This window comes from Engystomops pustulosus, chromosome 3 (genome assembly GCF_040894005.1).
Source record: "Engystomops pustulosus chromosome 3, aEngPut4.maternal, whole genome shotgun sequence".
In the NCBI taxonomy this organism is placed as follows: domain Eukaryota; kingdom Metazoa; phylum Chordata; class Amphibia; order Anura; family Leptodactylidae; genus Engystomops; species Engystomops pustulosus.
The window spans coordinates 201,943,003-201,961,549 of NC_092413.1; the positions used below are offsets into that span (position 1 = coordinate 201,943,003).

Sequence of the window (18,547 nt, forward strand, 5' to 3'; positions counted from 1 at the left end):
TGTGCAATACTGCCATCCATGTACATAGCCGTATTATCCACCGTACCGTACCGTAATTGAGACGTATAAAAATATAGAGCATGTCCTATTTTCCAACCGTATTTCCGTTCCATACGGCCCACAGCAGTCAAAGGGAGCGTATAAAATATGGGCTTAAAGGGAACCTGTCACCAGGAGACCCATTTTTAGCACTCCCCCAGTCCCCACAGAGCATAGTACATACACTGCCAAAGTGTTTTTGTATAAAAAATAGGTTTTACAGAAAAAAAGATGTTATATTGTACCTTTCATTAGCATGTGCTGTGTGACTAGGCACTCATCCCCTGGGAGTGGCTGGAAAGGAGCAGTTCCCCCCCCCCTCCCTTGGGAAACTGCTTCTCCATGTGTCCTTTTCAAATATATGAAAACACCCATCACTTGGCTTGGCGACGCCCCCTGCTCCTCTACAGCCAATCCTGAGTATTGGGAGTTATTCATATATTTGAAAAGGACAAATGGAGGAGCAGTTTCCCAAGTGCCTAGTCACACAGCAGATGCTAATGAAAGGTACAACATAACATATCTTTTTTTCTGTAAAACCTATTTTTTTATACAAAAACACTTTGGCAGTGTATGTACTATGCTCTGTGGGGACTGGGGGAGTGCTAAAAATGGGTCTCCTGGTGACAGGTTCCCTTTAATATTTGCTGTATATGGCTCTGCACTATATGCTGCGGTATATACAACCAGTGGGAGGTGCATTCTGTCAGCCAGCCAATAGTCAGCCATCCATCATTTGCAAGCCCACTGTATTTTATACAGATACAGCACAGATACGGTGCAATACGTTGCCATACTGTTACAATACGTCCTGTATTTACGGCAAGAATATAGCCGTATATACAGAACTGAAAAGACCATACGGTCGTGTGCATGAGGCCTTAGTGTTCCAGCTTTTAACACATATGTAGTCAAGAACCCTTCCAGGACCTTTGAAGGTCCTCTAACAGTTCTAAAATGGAAGAACTAAAAGAATACAGAAGGAGTCTTATCTTCTTCCACAAGAAACTGTGATCCGGTACCGTATCCAAGCAGTAAATGTCAAACCATTTAAAAAAAAAAAAAAAATTGCCCAGAGTCTGAATTGTGTAAGATGCAGAAAGAGCGATAAGGCTTAGATCTCCAGAGAGCTCCTGCATTTAATAGGGCTGCACCAAAAGTCCCTTTAAGTGCAAAGCTGAACTATAGATAGACCCTTTATAACAGTGCAATGAATGATATTACCAAATGAGATGTGAAGAGGAAAATGAAATACTGCAGCTATTTAATTATAGAGGAGGCTACAAAAATAGAAATTCAGTGAGATGGCAAATGTGGTGCGCTTTGTTAAAAAAGCACCGGGAGAAAAGAAATCGCTGGGCCAAAGCCAAACAAATATATTGCTTTCATGCCGGTGACATCTGAGCTCCTCGAAATAAAACCGCCGACCCGAAACGAGAAACGTCTCTCTCAGCCTGTAGAGATTTCAAGAGTAAGAATGTCGGAGCCGGACAAAGGCGAGGAAGATGGAGGTCCCTTTCATGGTAGTGTTCATTAAAATCTTCACAAGCTATAATTATCTCCTCTATAGCACGCCATTCCGAGCCCGGAGAAGGATGCCACTTCCATCAATGCACTCGGCAATCAACCCATCACAATGAATTTTTTTTTTATTCCCATTTTACACAGGGAAATATTACTTCTCCCGAGCAATCGGCCTATGGCAAATTAATCTGCTTCAAAGAATAAGTCCAGACGCCCTCACAGAAATCTATTTCCCACGAGGCGAAGGGAAATCTAGACATGAAAGTCTAATCTCTTAATATGATTCCTGGAATGATGGGCTCTATTACTGGTGTGTGCCGTACAAGAATCCTTATTATACATGATGGGAAGTGAGAGACATGTGATCCTAGACCAAGTCCGCTATGAAACATATATCATAATATGGGTGTCCATAGGGGTGTATCCCGACAATCCCGGCCTACTTTCAGAATTTCGGACCCCCAAGAGCCAAGTGATTAGTTTTAGTTTAAATGATTCATCTCTTAAGGAAATGCCTACTTTGGGCCTTAAATAAATTGTTGCATGTTTACACCAACCTTTACTTTTTTTTGATGTGATGGAATGATGGATCAGTGTTATCTATATAGAGGTTATTGTACAGGGAGGAGGAGGGGATAAGCTGTGACATCATCTATTGTCAGTAGTGATGTAATGATGGGTCAGTGTTATCTATATAGAGGTCATTGTACAGGGAGGAGGTGGAGATAAGATGTGACATCATCTATTGTCAGTAGTGATGTAATGATGGTTCAATGTTATCTATATAGATGTCATTGTACAGGGAGGAGGAGGGGATAAGCTGTGACATCATCTATTGTCAGCAGTGAAGTAATGATGGGTCAGTGTTATCTATATAGAGGTCATTGTACAGGGAGGGGGAGGAGATAAGCTGTGACATCATCTATTGTCAGTAGTGATGTAATGATGGTTCAATGTTATCTATATAGATGTCATTGTACAGGGAGGGGGAGGAGATAAGCTGTGACATCATCTATTGTCAGTAGTGATGTAATGATGGGTCAGTGTATATAGTGTTATCTATATAGAGGTCATTGTAGAGGGAGGGGAGGAGAAAATCTGTGACATCATCTATTGTCAGTAGTGATGTAATGATGGGTCAGTGTTATCTATATAGAGGTCATTGTACAGGGAGGGGAGGAGATAAGCTGTGACATCATCTATTGTCAGTAGTGATGTAATGATGGGTCAGTGTTATCTATATAGATGTCATTCTACAGGGAGGGGGAGGAGATAAGCTGTGACATCATCTATTGTCAGTAGTGATGTAATGATGGGTCAGTGTTATCTATATAGAGGTCATTGTACAGGGAGGAGGAGATAAGCTGTGACATCATCTATTGTCAGTAGTGATGTAATGATGGGTCAGTGTTATCTATATAGAGGTCATTGTACAGGGAGGGGGAGGTGATAAGCTGTGACATCATCTATTGTCAGTAGTGATGTAATGATGGGTCAGTGTTATCTATATAGAGGTCATTGTACAGGGAGGGGGAGGAAATAAGCTGTGACGACATCTATTGTCAGTAGTGATGTAATGATGGGTCAGGGTTATCTATATAGAGGTCATTGTACAGGGAGGAGGAGATAAGCTGTGACATCATCTATTGTCAGTAGTGATGTAATGATGGATCAGTGTTATCTATATAGAGCTCATTGTACAGGGAGGGGGAGGGGATAAGCTGTGACATCATCTATTGTCAGTAGTGATGTAATGATGGGTCAGTGTTATCTATATAGAGGTCATTGTACAGGGAGGAGGAGATAAGCTGTGACATCATCTATTGTCAGTAGTGATGTAATGATGGGTCAGTGTTATCTAGAAAGAGGTAATTGTACAGGAAGGAGGTGGAGATAAGCTGTGACATCATCTATTGTCAGTAGTGATGTAATGATGGGTCAGTGTTATCTATATAGAGGTCATTGTACAGGGAGGGGGAGGTGATAAGCTGTGACATCATCTATTGTCAGTAGTGATGTAATGATGGGTCAGTGTTATCTATATAGAGGTCATTGTACAGGGAGGGGGAGGAGATAAGCTGTGGCATCATCTATTGTCAGTAGTGATGTAATGATGGATCAGTGTTATCTATATAGAGGTCATTGTACAGGGAGGGGGAGGAGATAAGCTGTGACATCATCTATTGTCAGTAGTGATGTAATGATGGGTCAGTGTTATCTATATAGAGGTCATTGCACAGGGAGGGGAAGGAGATAAGCTGTGACATCATCTATTGTCAGTAGTGATGTAATGATGAGTCAGTGTTATCTTTATAGAGGTCATTGTACAGGGAGGGGGAGGAGATAAGCTGTGACATCATCTATTGTCAGTAGTGATGTAATGATGGGTCAGTGTTATCTATATAGAGGTCATTGTACAGGGAGGGGGAGGAGATAAGCTGTGACATCATCTATTGTCAGTAGTGATGTAATGATGGATCATTGTTATCTATATAGAGGTCATTGTACAGGGAGGGGGAGGAGATAAGCTGTGACATCATCTATTGTCAGTAGTGATGTAATGATGGGTCAGTGTTATCTATATAGAGGTCATTGCACAGGGAGGGGAAGGAGATAAGCTGTGACATCATCTATTGTCAGTAGTGATGTAATGATGAGTCAGTGTTATCTTTATAGAGGTCATTGTACAGGGAGGAGGAGATAAGCTGTGACATCATCTATTGTCAGTAGTGATGTAATGATGGGTCAGTGTTATCTAGAAAGAGGTAATTGTACAGGAAGGAGGTGGAGACATATTTTGACAATTGTCATCATATCCCTCCTATAAAGATGAGATACTTACACATAAGTATCAAGGCTGTTGGTATCCAATTAAAAATATGCTTAAAATAAAAACAAACTTGTATCAAATAGATAATTGTCTGATGCCACATTTCCTTTATGATACTGGCTTTTTATCCTTTTTTTGAAGAGCTATTCATATTTATTTTTCTGTCATTGCAGTATGAGGGCTTGTTTCTTGTGAGATAGTTGTAGCTTCTCAAGCCACTATTTTGGGATGGAGATAGTTTATTATCTCTACAAGAAATGGATTATTACAATACTGTGCATAAAAAACATGTGAATAATGCAGTCCCATTGGTGACTTTTGCACATTACAGTATTAATTCCTAAACATGATGTTTGAGCAGTCAGTATATACTATTATTGTAATGTAGCTAAATGTATTTACTTAAAAACTGTATACCAGCCCCGTCATTGGCCAATCAGAATCCATTAAATTCTGATAACAGCATAAATCAGAAAACTGCTTAGTTTAAGATATATACACAATCTGACTGCTGAGAAACAATGGTATCGAGCAAGCAAAACCCAGAGAGGCCGGGAATCTCCGGTCTCATCACTGATATACAACTGGGGTGAAGGTGGTGGCTCAGAGAAAAATGTCACAATGTTTTTGTGCATTAGGTCTAACGCTTTATGGCAAAAAGTTTGGTCTAGTTATACTAAAGATTCCGGGATTTATTTATCACTTGGCCCAAAGGTACAATTTCAAATAAGACAGGATATAACACCCCCCCACTGATCAGTGGTTTCAGGCTTTCTAGTAAGATCCTCTTCCTCTTCCCAGGCATGTGATTGTCACATCTATCAGTCAATGGGGGTCATTTACTAAGGGCCCGATTCGCGGTTTCCCGACGTGTTACCCGAATATTTCCGATTTGCGCCGATTGTACCTGAATTGCCCCGGGATTTTGGCGCACGCGATCGGATTGTGGCGCATCGGCGCCGGCATGCGCTCGACGGAAATTGGGGGGCGTGGCGGAACGAAAACCCGACGTATTCGGAAAATCCGCCGCATTTAAAAACCGAAAATGTGTCGCTTGGGACGCGCTTACCTTCACCTGGTCCAGCTCGGTGTATTCCGGCGCGATCAGATGCATTTTATGGCAGCAGTGCCACCTGGTGGACGGCGGAGGAACTGCCATCATAAATCCCGGCCGGACCCGAATCCTGTTCAGAGAACGCGCCACTGGATCGCGAATGGGCCGGGTAAGTAAATCTGCCCCAATGTGTTCTTGGGCATGTCTCAGTACCGTGTGTAAGGTTACTCCCAATTGGCTACTATGAACTAAGTTCTAGACAAAACCTCTAGAAGTCAGAAAGTCACCACAACACCTTGGAAGGTCTACTCTAAGATGTGAAAAATTTGTAGGTCAAGTCATCACCTGGAACATGGACATGTATTGGACAATGAATGACAAGGAAATGGTCCTCAAAAAGGCCACTCCTTTTATGGATTGCTGCTACACCAAAAGGATTACTTGGTCTTCAAAAAATATCTAAGTAGGATGTGCATAAAAACACCTCTTACAACATCACAGGGCCACCACCAGCTTATCTTCTTCTCCAAGTCCACCCTTGTGTCATCTCTTTCCTAGTTAAGTGATAAAAATAACTAGTAAAAGAAAATGAGATTCATTGGAGAAGGCCATCTTACGCCATTGCTCAATGGTGAAGGTCTGATACTTACGTGCTCAGGTTCTTATGCAACAAAGCAATGTCCACATTGGGTGCCCGTGATCCTGTCACTGGCACACCAGCTGTGCTTCCATGGATCATTTAGGGTTGACATGAACCATTTTATACCATGAACACCTCACAAGACCTGCCACTTTGGAGATGCCTGAGCTAATCAGATCTTAAAATTGCTCAGATCCTAAAGCTAAGCCATTTATCTTATTTCCAACATCCACACCACAAACTGGTGGGCACCATAATCACAGGGCAATATTATTCATCATGTCACCTGGTTTTACTGTTGTTCCCGATTTGTTGGTACATGATGTCCCTTTGACAACCACCAAGGTACTGGAACCGGATGAATTTCCATGGTGAAATTACCCAAATTTTTTAACATTTTATTTTTCTTTTTAGCTTTTCTAAGGTTTTCCTTTACTTCATACGTTACTTTAATAAATGCCCCCTGTGCATGATTTGTGCTCACTCTCTGGCCTGCTCTGGGTTATCATCTGGGACATATGGTTACTGGCACCGCCATGATATACCCCTGGATAGGAAGAGAAAAATTCTGTACTTTTTGTTTTTTCCCAGATAAAACTTGTACTTTGTTAGCAGAACATCTCCTGCTGCTGATAACACATTTGGATGGGAGGGAAACAGATTATATCCTTGATTTATGGGGAAAACAACAAATGTGTGGGAGCCACTGCCAGCCCTGAGTAACCTCCACTTCATCCTACGGGGAAGCGGCTGGGATGGCTTGGCACAACCCATTGAAAACCTATGAATACGCTATTTACACGCTCCAAAGCTTGTGAAAAAGCCCAAAACCAGATATTACTATAAAACGGTCTTTCAAGACTGAAGCAAATATTAACAAACAGAATATAGGAAATTGTTACTAGACTAAAGTGACTGATCGTCTAATCTAGAAGAATATGTTAATTTACAGGTTGTATATAGATGTAGATTGATTTGTCCATAGGAGATGTCATAATGGGGTTTGTATACATATATGGAGTGTCTATGGTTCCAAATCCCAGCTGTATGGTAGCATACTCCATAGTTCCCACAGATGGGCGCTATAACATGGCTCTAATAAGATATCAGCTTGCCAGGAGTTACTTGTAAAATGGCCACATGCAATGAAGCCTTAGAAACATTAAACGGGTATTCCCACGAAGAGAAGTTTCTTATATATACTCAGGATAAAATAACACATTCTCTAATTCACTGTTATTAACAAAAATGCAGCATATATAAAATGCAGATATAATTCCAACCTGTCTCTATCAGTCCTACTGTACACAATTTAAGTTGCCCCAAGACACGACCCTGTAACTTCTGGCTTTAGGGTCGGCAGCCACCTTGGATTCCTGTGTGACAGCCATGCTTGCAGAGTTTTTGTGTCTTTCTGCTAAGAGCCTGTAGCCATGGCCCTGGAGCTCACACTGACACTCACTGATTCACTTCCTGCCAGCACATCCTGACCAGAGAGAAGCTGCAAGCTACAAACTACAAGGAGATAAGTGATCCGGGGGAAGGGGGAGGCAGGCACATATCTGTGAGAACGGATAGTGTATCTCAACTCTCTTTTTATGTGTGTGTTAGTACAATGTCAGAGGTCAGATGAAAGTGTATATACACATTGTACCCTGATAACGTAACCACATTGTCACCCCACAGACAGATGAAGTCCAACGCGATTCACGAATCTCATGTGCCTGTGTTCCTGCATCCGCCGCTTCCCCGTCGAGGTCCGCTGGAGTTCACCTTCTTCTTCCCGGTGCTTGTATGTGCGTGTCTTGCGACAATTCGAAAAGTTAAATCCTGCAGGTAGTCCGAATCCGTCGGGTTGTTCAACGGCCCGCCCCAGATTTGTGTCGCAAGCAAGCCGGCAGCGATTCGCCAAAATCTGATCATGTGCGCTAAATTCGCCTTAAATGCAGCTCAAAACGAGAAACCCAACGAAAATGCGCTTTGCGGACCCTTAGTAAATGAGCCCCAATGTGTCTGCTTAAAGAGTCCGAGCCCACACTCTGGAATTTTGCACTGAGCAGCCTAGGGAGTGATAGGAGCTAAAATAGCAATAAAACTGAGTAACATTGTAAAGTATGCGGTTACAAATGATCTTTATTGTGTAAATCTCTAGGGGATTGAGATGTGAGAATTTTCTTTTGTGGGAAAACCCCTTTAATTCTCCAATATTGTGAGAACTAAAAGTGGAGCTTGCCTTTAATTCATGGGTTCTCCATCAGTCTGCTAACCAACAAATTTGGTTAAGTCATTACAAGCGATACATGACATTCTTCAGGTCACGGTTTAGTTCTGTTTAGATTCAGGATTGAATCCAGCATGGGGTGTGTGTGTATGTGTGTGTGTGAATGTACGTGTGTGTGGGGGGTGTTATAGGATCAAAAAAATGTAATTTTTAGAAGGTAAAGTGTAAGTAAAACAAAACCCAGTAGAAGAGGTGAGGGGGCAATGTCTTCATTCTGAGCGCTGCTGCAGACAAGGTTATTATGCCCGAGAAGAAGAGAAATGAGATTTGCGCTGCACGGAGATTTTGTCGGCGGCTCGCCATACACGGGATGAAGTCATGCTTTGTTTAGCCAGTTAAGCGGTGTCAGAGAGCGCGGCTGTCATCCCCGGCCGTCTAAGTGACAGATATCAATGCTATAACTAGGAGGCGATGGCTAGGAAGGTTTTAAGTGGATTTCCTCCGGCCTGTCACCTCTAACACCCGGAGCGATCCGCCACATAGCTCCCGAATATATATATTCACATAGTCAGATTACTGCACAACGGAAGCACAAAAGCTACAGCTCCCGATCACATTCACAGCTACCAGAAACAAAAAGAGAAATAAAAAGCAAACCATTGCCATGGATACAATGTGCGGAGCAATAAATTGGGAGGTTGCAGAGAACCTGAAAGGAGTGAGAGAGAAATTGTAAAGTAACATTTCATACAGAGCAGGAGGGAAAGCCATCAAATCAGAAATGAGGAGCCGCAATATAAACAGGATAGAGATAAACAGCACAAAGAAAATCTGCGGGATACAAACACATCCATCTCATGTCATCTTCAGACTATCTGCATCTATAGAGCACGTCCATCGTCATATCCTATACTGGATCCATAATTATGGACACAAACCTATAGCCTTTCCATCTCATATCTATCTATGCCCTATCAATCTATCGATGCCATATCTCTCTATTCGCTATCCATCAATCTCAAATCTATCTCTCTCATATCCATCTCTTGATCTCATATCAATCTATCGATGCCATGTCTCTCTGTGACCTGTCTCTCTATTCTCTATCCATCAATCTCATTTTCTATCTCTCTATCTAAAATCCATCTCTCAATCTCATAAATCTATCGATTTCATATCTATTAATCTCATATGTATCAATCTTATATCTGTTTATAAATAGATAGATACATAGATATGAGATAGATAGATAGATATGAGATAGATAGATAGATAAATATGATATGGATAGATAGATACAGCATTATGATGCCCCTATGCCCTCTAATTTCAATTTTATTGTGTTACATACCTCTCAGTTGGAGAATTTTATAGCGATCTATTCGAGAGCCTTGTATCCAGGCCGTTTCTGGGTTGCCATGACTGCTAATTGGTCTCCAAGACGCTTGTTTAGCTTTACAACCGCTGCGCATGCGCAGTGCGGTTACTATGGCGTGCGTTCCATTTGGTGCGTTCCAAATAGCCGTTTTTTCTTTCAAGTGTTCCAGATAATACAGATCGAAGTCCGCAGCTCAACCGGGGACACATCAACCATGCACAGTGGGAGGATACACCTGATGCACTTTGGCACTTTTATCACTTTCATTGCGTGGGATACGCCGCATATCAGTATATGGCACATGCACTTTCTTTGTATATTAATATAATCTTATTGTATTTCTATTTACTATATGTATATGCTTAATTGTAAATATAAATTGTACTTATGTATTATGCTATTGATAATTGGATGGGCGGCACTTATGAGGTCATGTGACCTCTCACAATTGTATATATGTCCACCATTCACACTTGTTAAATGGCTTGAGGAAGGCTACTGGTAGCCGAAACGTCGCTGTCGTTATTGAATATGGAATAAACCACAAAACAAAATTTTTCACTCAACCTGGTGTGCTGCGCAATTTCCTCTTTATAGATAGATAGATAGATATGATATGATATGGATAGATAGGAGATAGATAGATAGATACATAGATAGATATGATATGGATAGATAGATAGGAGATAGATACATAGATACATAGATAGATAGAGAGAAGGAAAGTTCAAGCAGCATAGCAGTTTTTCTACGATGATTAGCCAAAAAGAACTAACTGTGTGCAAAGCCGTACTGGGTCCTGGCCAGGAAAAGGACCCTCCAATAAACAAATGATGAAAAGGCAGCACAAAAAATAAGTGAAAAAACGGTGGTTTAATCCATAGAAGACGACGTTTCGGCTTGTATACACGTGAGAAAGGCTCACGTGTATACGAGCCGAAACGTCGTCTTCTATGGATTAAACCACCGTTTTTTCACTTATTTTTTGTGCTGCCTTTTCATCATTTGTTACATAGATAGATAGATAGATAGATATGAGATAGATAGAGAGATAGATAGATAGATAGAGAGATAGATAGATATGAGATAGAGAGATAGATAGATAGATAGATAGATAGATAGATAGATAGATAGATAGATAGATAGATAGAGAATAATCTATTTGCAGCAGAGCCGAGGGATCAGACAGGGCTGCAACCCAAGTCCAAAACTCTTCAATATCTACATAAATGAGCTGGGAGTTCTCCCGTGCACCATGCCATCAAGGTGAATCTTCTATAGAGATGACCTCCAGAGGACCTTCTGATAATGCTTCAAATCCTGGAAAAAAATCAGCACCGCCTGGGCACTACCCATCAATAAATCCAATATCATGGTGTTCAAGCGTAGCCAGGTTTCCTTTCTTAACGCTGAACACCTGCCCACTGACTGGCGACTACATCTACCTGGGCCTCAACAAAAAATCTTTGACTATATGCCATCTCCCATCCTACTATATGGCACTGAGGTCTGGTGCCCACACACATACCCAGACTGGTCAAGGTGGGACTCCAGTCCAACCAAACTATTCCACCTAGAATTCTGCAGACACCTTCTCAAAGTCCATCGGAGCACCTCAAACAGCGGCTGTAGAGAACCGTTCAGATTTCCCCTATATATTACAGTCCAGACGAGGGCGCCCAGATTCCTTCCACTGTAAAGCCTTGCAGCAGCAGAGGATCCCCGGCAACCTGGGAACCTAAACCCAACCAGACCCATACATGGACCAAACACAGTTGACCAAACCAAAATCAAGGTTACAGTAAATAAGGCCCAGGAGGAATATATCAGCGACTGGAGGACCAACTTGGAGTCATCCCAGAAGCTATCTACCAGGATCTACAGAGAGACTACAGACTGGCCTCATACCTGGAGAAACTACCGGACTCCAGAGACCATTCGATCCTAAACCACTACAGACTGAGCGCCCACAACCTGGCCATGAAGTCTGGGCGGCACAGACAGATGTACGTGCCCAGGGAAAGCAGACTGTGCCAACAGTTCCAGGATAAGGAGACCACCGAGGATGAGGTCTACTTCCTGCTACACTGCTCCAGATACTCAGCAGTGAGGGACACTCACTTAAGGAGACTCTGAAATCTCCTAGACCTCAGCTCCATGAATGAAGAAGAGAAGATCTCCATCCTGCTGTGGGAAGAGGAGATCAGATGTCACTGCCTGCTATAGGCTGAGAGACATGGGATACCATGGACTCCTATAACTCCCCCACACCACATGTCCCACTTTATTCTGCTCCCCATCACCCTGACCCCTTTTCCCACAATCCCATAAATGCTTTGGAAATGCTGTATTTGACCCTGTGAATAAAGCTTCTTATAATGTGATATTAGACAGAGAGATACAAGGTAGATAGAAGATTGATAGAGATAAATAATAGATAGATATGAGCTATATCTATAATACATTTATATATAAGTGTCTATATACAACCCCTTACTTCTGCAGAAAACGCGTGCCTGGTCTTGTAGAAGGATCGGCAAAGCTTCAGGATTTCGGAGGATGTCTCCGTACGGTTTTCCGCCTCACAATTGGAGAGCATGGATTTCACCAGCTTCACCCATGGGTTATCTTCTGGGGATGCTCTAAGAGGAAGAGAGTAGAGCAGCATTAAAGGTGCGAGGAGGATTATACAATGAATACAGTGTTATATACTTTATATACATTATATATACAGTGGGGGTCACTTACAAAGGGTCCGATCCGTGCTTTTATGTCGTAATTTTCCAATTTGCGCCGTTTTTCCCTGAATTGCCCCGGGATTTTGGCGCACACGATCGTATTGTGGCGCATCGGCGCCAGCTTTCACGCGACAGAAATCGAGGGGGGGGGGGGCGTGGCTGTCGGAAAAACCCAACGGATTCGGCAAAACCACGGAATTTAAAAAAAAAAAAAATGTCGCTTGACCTACACCCAGGATAGGATTCTGAACTCCTGCAAACTCCGGCGGACTTCAGCGCAGCAGCGACACTTGGTGGACATCGGGCGCATGACCTTAGTGAATCCCGGCAGACGCGAATCCTCGTCATAGAACGCGCCGCTGGATCGCGACAGGACCGGGTAAGTAAATCTGCCCCAGTATCTTTATGATTAATGTAGCAGATAAATTATGTATCAATTACACCTAGGATGGCCCCAGGAGCAGCTCCCTGATAGTTTTGTTGGATGAGACGTCACATGTGACACCTAAACCAAGTACAGGTGTCACCGATCAAAAGACATTCATTCAGGTGTGACCTGTGTCTATATACATAGCAGTATAATAGGCCCTCATGGCTACCTGTGCTCTATCACATGCTCTTGTATCTGATTGGAAACAATAAAACTTTGTGTTCAGCCCTGATACAAATGTATCTATAAATGTCTATTCCTTATACTGCAGCTCCCTGCTGCTCCATGCAATCAGCGTGTGACATGATGTCCGCCCTACATATTGACAACGCTCCAAATCAATAATGGTCATTCCCCGTCAGATTAAAAAAAGGACAATCTAAGAGGCTGCAAAACAAGGAGAAATACATGGAGCAGCATCTGTGTGCACAAATAGCCCATCTGTAGGAATGATCGCACGCTGCCCATTGTGCTCTATACACAGGTGTAGCACAGGCTAGGCAGTCAGATTTTCTGCTAAATTCTGGACGCCAAATGTAGACAACACAATGTATTGTATGATCTTATAATAAAACGGCACCTGGAAGCTCATACATCACATCTTCTGGCCGCAGGATGTGCCAGGAAAACTATACAGTGGACGGATCAAATAAAATAAACATATATAATCTATGTATCCATTATCTACTTATCCATCCATCATTCCATCTCATATACCTCCATCTCTTATCTATCTATATCCATCAGCTTGACAAAGGTGCAACACACCGAACCATCATTTAGTGTTTAATACTGTCTCCAGGGGGTAAGTGGTGGCGTTATCTCGCTAATATACAATCAGCTGTTTAGGGCCCATTATGAAAAATTCCTGCTGACAATTCACTCCAAGTAGGAGGCAGACTTGGGGGCCCCGTGTGATGAGTAGTGGACCTCTTTCTTAGCTTGGACGCCGGTGAAAAGCAGTGAAAAGCAGAGGCTCTCCCAGCGGTTTCTGTGTCATGGGACCATTAGGACCCCGACGTGGCTGCACAGGGTGGGGATACGGAGTGATGACTGTTGCCCACGATGTGATCAAGGTAATGTGTACCTGCTACATATGTTGTGGGAATGTCCCGGATTGGGCACCTTTTGGAAGGGAGTTATTAGATATTATTAAGACTGTGTATAGTATAGAGCTCCCCATTGTGGGTATTGTTAAAGAGGAGAAACTTAAAAAGAGGTGCAAGACACCAAAACCTTCCAATAAACTTCATCTTTAACTGTGACTAGGACAATGGAGGGCTGCCTGCATCTCTCTGTATATACACTGAGCAGACTTTTTGATGTTATCCATGTATCTGTCCATCGGATATGTGTCTACCTCTCTATCTTTTTATATCCATATATACCTATCTTATATATCTATCATCTTTGTAACCATCTCATATATATCCATCTCTCTATAGATTTAGATATCCATATTATAGGTCTGATACTTAAAGGAAATCTAACATCAAAATCCATCATGATAAACCAGGGACATTACTCATAGATCCAGGCACCGGGACTGTGGTAATCTTCTTATATTTGTTATCCATGTCCTCCTTCCTTCTAAAATCCGTGCTGTAGCTTCACAGGCTGTTAAACTATCTCACCCTCCTCCTGTTCCCTCAGCTCTTCCACCCTCTCTCTGCCTGATGTGATCTCACACAGTGTCAGGGGGAAGTTCTTCTTCACATTGTAACTACCCATGAAGCTAAAGCATAGAGAGGCTCTAGTAACACCCCCAGAGCCCTTCAGGCTCATTATCATAATTTTACCACAGTCACGGTGCCTGGATCTATGAGTAATGTCCCTGGTTTATCATGATGGATATTGATGGTAGATTTTCTTTAATAAAAAGGTTTTTCAACAGCACCGCGAGAATACAGTACAGCTGGGTGCTAGTTCCTAAGAGTGGGTTGACTCTCTACTCTCTACACAGTACAAAGAAATGGAAAGTTAGTTAAAAAAAAAAAATTAAAAGTGGCTCCTTTAATCACCCAATTACTGTGTACCGGACCCTATTGCAACATAGCACTTGGGTGAAAAATGTACCCACATTTATTTTTTTTAAACAAAATTTTGTGTTCTACTCATTTTTTTGTACTATCCTACTCTTATTTATCCATATATCTTGTGTCTATCCACCCCCCACAGTCTATCCACCCCCCCACAGTCTATCCACCCCCCCTAGTCTATCCACCCCCCCCTAGTCTATCCACCCCCCCCTAGTCTATCCACCCCCCCCCTAGTCTATCCACCCCCCCTTAGTCTATCCACCCCCCTAGTCTATCCACCCCCCTAGTCTATCCACCCCACAGTCTATCCACCCCCCCTAGTCTATCCACCCCCCAGTCTATCCACCCCCCAGTCTATCCACCCCCCAGTCTATCCACCCCCCAGTCTATCCACCCCCCCCCCCTAGTCTATCCACCCCCAATAGTCTATCCACCCCCAATAGTCTATCCACCCCCAATAGTCTATCCACCCCCAATAGTCTATCCACCCCCAATAGTCTATCCACCCCCAATAGTCTATCCACCCCCAATAGTCTATCCACCCCCAATAGTCTATCCACCCCCAATAGTCTATCCACCCCCAATAGTCTATCCACCCCCAATAGTCTATCCACCCCCAATAGTCTATCCACCCCCAATAGTCTATCCACCCCCAATAGTCTATCCACCCCCAATAGTCTATCCACCCCCAATAGTCTATCCACCCCCAATAGTCTATCCACCCCCAATAGTCTATCCACCCCCAATAGTCTATCCACCCCACAGTCTATCCACCCCCCTGGCTACCCAACCCGTACCTATCCTTCCCTTATGTATCCATCCACTATCTATCCATTTATCTCATATCTATCCAACCATTCCATATCTTACAACTCCTGTAATTCTAGCACATATTAGTTGGTAACAGCAGTGGATATGTGGTCACACCTGTTCCCCGCAGTGATCTGCCTGGTATCGGCCCAGTAAATCTGTGTACTATGGCCAAGGTTGTATAAACCGTGACTAGGAGGTAGTACAGGAGGTACATGTGCCCATAAATGGGTCATATGTCACTAAGTAATTTAATCTGTTCCAAAAAGTTTGTTTTCAGACACATAAAAATATAGGGCTAGAGAGCTCGGCTATCTCCGGACTAATGATTCCCTCTCAATCTGACAGATAACGAATTAATCTTTAAAACCTCCTCCCAGAAAGACTGTATCCGAAATCCATCTGACAGTCAGCGGCACATCTCAGCTGCAACCCGGATCCCGCTCATTTCTGTCAAAAACCAACAACTGACAATAAAGTATTAAGTGGGATCAGCGCACGGAAAATAATAATGACAATTACACTGCAACATCGTGAGGGGAATCCATAAGAGCGGCGCCACGTGGAAAGGCGGGAAGCGGGGAAAGGTGGCGCTTCTGCCGGCAGCTGGGGAGGTAATAGGCAGAGGGATTGAGGTCAGTGACCTTGGAATGAAGACGGCTCAAGGTCATAAATTACCATGTTAAAGAAAAATGGGGAAGCTTCAGGATAGAGCAGATGTGACACCCGTACGAGAGGTAACACAGAGGGAATGGAAAAGACAAGGCTATGAAGTGCCTGCCAAATGTAATGCCCAATTAATATCCCTCTCTTCAGCTTCACAGACACAGATCGATAGATATCAAGATGTAGCAGAGCTCTGCTGTTCCTGTTAGCGCATTAAGACATCTGGGGGGGAAAAAAAAATCACATATGATAAATGGTTATAGGTTGATTTAAAGGGGTTTTCCAGCTTTCTGATAATGATGAGCTTTGCATAGAAAACCAGGTGAGTGACCGGCACACCCTCTGTGTTCTCTGTAGTGATTCTGGCATCGGGGGCTGCGGCTGGACCACCACTGATCTGATCGACATGACCGAATCTATAAATAGGTCATTATTTTACAACAGTGGAAAACCCCTTTAAAATGGATTGTCCATATAACATATTAGGAGGCTGGGCTTTCCAGGTATGGATCACTTCAGTTAAAGAGAAGTTACAAACTTCATTGTATTTGGGCTTCCATATAAATAGTTTGTGGTACATAACTGAAGAAAATCAACTAAAGCAGCACTGAATTTTTAATTGCTTTATAATACATTTTTTAAAGAAAATGTTTCTGTGTCCAGTTCTATTTCCCTCCTTTCTCTCTGCTTTTAGCAGTGTGTATAAATTGACTTTCCTTCCTGCACTCATAGATACGGAGAAACTGATAAAGTGTCTAATGATGTATCTCCGTATAGCCCGTCCCCGGATAGTCTAATCTCTTTCCAGAGGTGAATCATCAAGGGAAAAATTTTCTAAATATGGAAAAAGGTCATCTTTAGCCTCCTCTCTTTCTCTATCTGTCATGTACTGACTAGAGAAGGCTTTCTGATAAACTGCTCACTGTAGGAGAAAAAAGAAGCTGAAAAATGTTTATCTTTATTAAAGTCTATTACGAAGTTTGCTATTATTATCAGATCCATTAATTTCTGAAAATGTTGGTGAAGTGTTTAAGTTAGAACCCATGCACGTGACCATGGTCACCATAGATGTCTAGGGCATGCAGTCAAGGTGAGGTATTGCAGAAGGCAGAATAGTGACATTTCTGACATTTGGGCAGTATTTTACTGCCGGGAATAACCGTTTTTATATTTTGAAAGATCAGGACATTTGGGCTGCGGTGAAACCTAACATGTTTATGATTTTATTTTTTATATCTGTTCTAGGGGTGCATTGAACCTTTAACTTTTACCCCACTTTAACCCTTGGGATTCTGATTGCTCCTACCATAAACTCCAATACTACTGAATTGCAGTATATTGAGAATTTTCTATAGTTCTGTAGAAGTATGCCACTGCCACACTGTTGCAGATCAGAGACTTAAAAAGACTCCAGGATCTCATAGCATCTGATCGGCGCTCCTCAATGACATCACGGAGAGTGATGATCAAAGCCAATATGGCAGCGCCCAAACCATTCAGAGTTATCAGTGGGTTTTTGCAGCAATACGCCTATGAGTCCTATCCATACTCCCTTAACAGACTTATGACTTACAGATAGGTCACAAGTCATTAAAGAGGACCTGTCACCAGAATTTTACTATCTTGACTAACAATGCCTTCTGATAAAGGCCTCCCTATATCACCAAGCTGGCAGTGAACGACACCCCATTATTCTGACTGACAGCTCTTTGTCTCTTTAAATCACTGCTCTGCCTTCTTGTACTTAGGGGCGGTCCGCTAATATTCATCTACAGACATCTAAAGCTCTACATACATATGGTAAATAATGTGTGAATTTTTTTTACACAGTGCCTTGTGTTACATTCATGACATGTGAACAGAGTGACATCATCGCTGGTCCTTAAGCCTTCTAACGATAGCAAACTGTACACCATGTATGTGATTACATGCAGCAGCCTGCATGGAAGAGGAGGAGGAGTAGAAGTCCATGACTTCATGTGATTACATACTGTACAGTACGGGTATAGTTTGCTATTGTTAAGAGACTAAAGAACCCAAGATGATGTCACCCTGATCACATGACATGGACTGCTAAATAGTAAGGAGGCAAGGGGAGGAGTAGATGGAAGGGAATGGCTGAGTAGGACATGCCTCCTCTGATGTCAGGTAATATAAGATAAAAGGTGATTTATGTGG

At 42.6% G+C, this 18,547-nt stretch overlaps 1 protein-coding gene across 3 annotated transcripts in view; it reads right to left on the minus strand.

Annotated features, from left to right (window-relative positions):
- The window catches only part of NBAS (NBAS subunit of NRZ tethering complex), a 415,971-nt gene that overhangs the window by 30,775 nt on the left and 366,649 nt on the right, over window positions 1–18,547 (minus strand). For all 3 annotated transcript variants that reach the window (XM_072143606.1, XM_072143607.1, XM_072143605.1), the window contains one exon: window positions 12,184–12,328. In XM_072143606.1, the coding sequence (XP_071999707.1) occupies window positions 12,184–12,328 (145 nt within the window). The remainder of the gene's footprint in view (window positions 1–12,183; window positions 12,329–18,547) is intronic.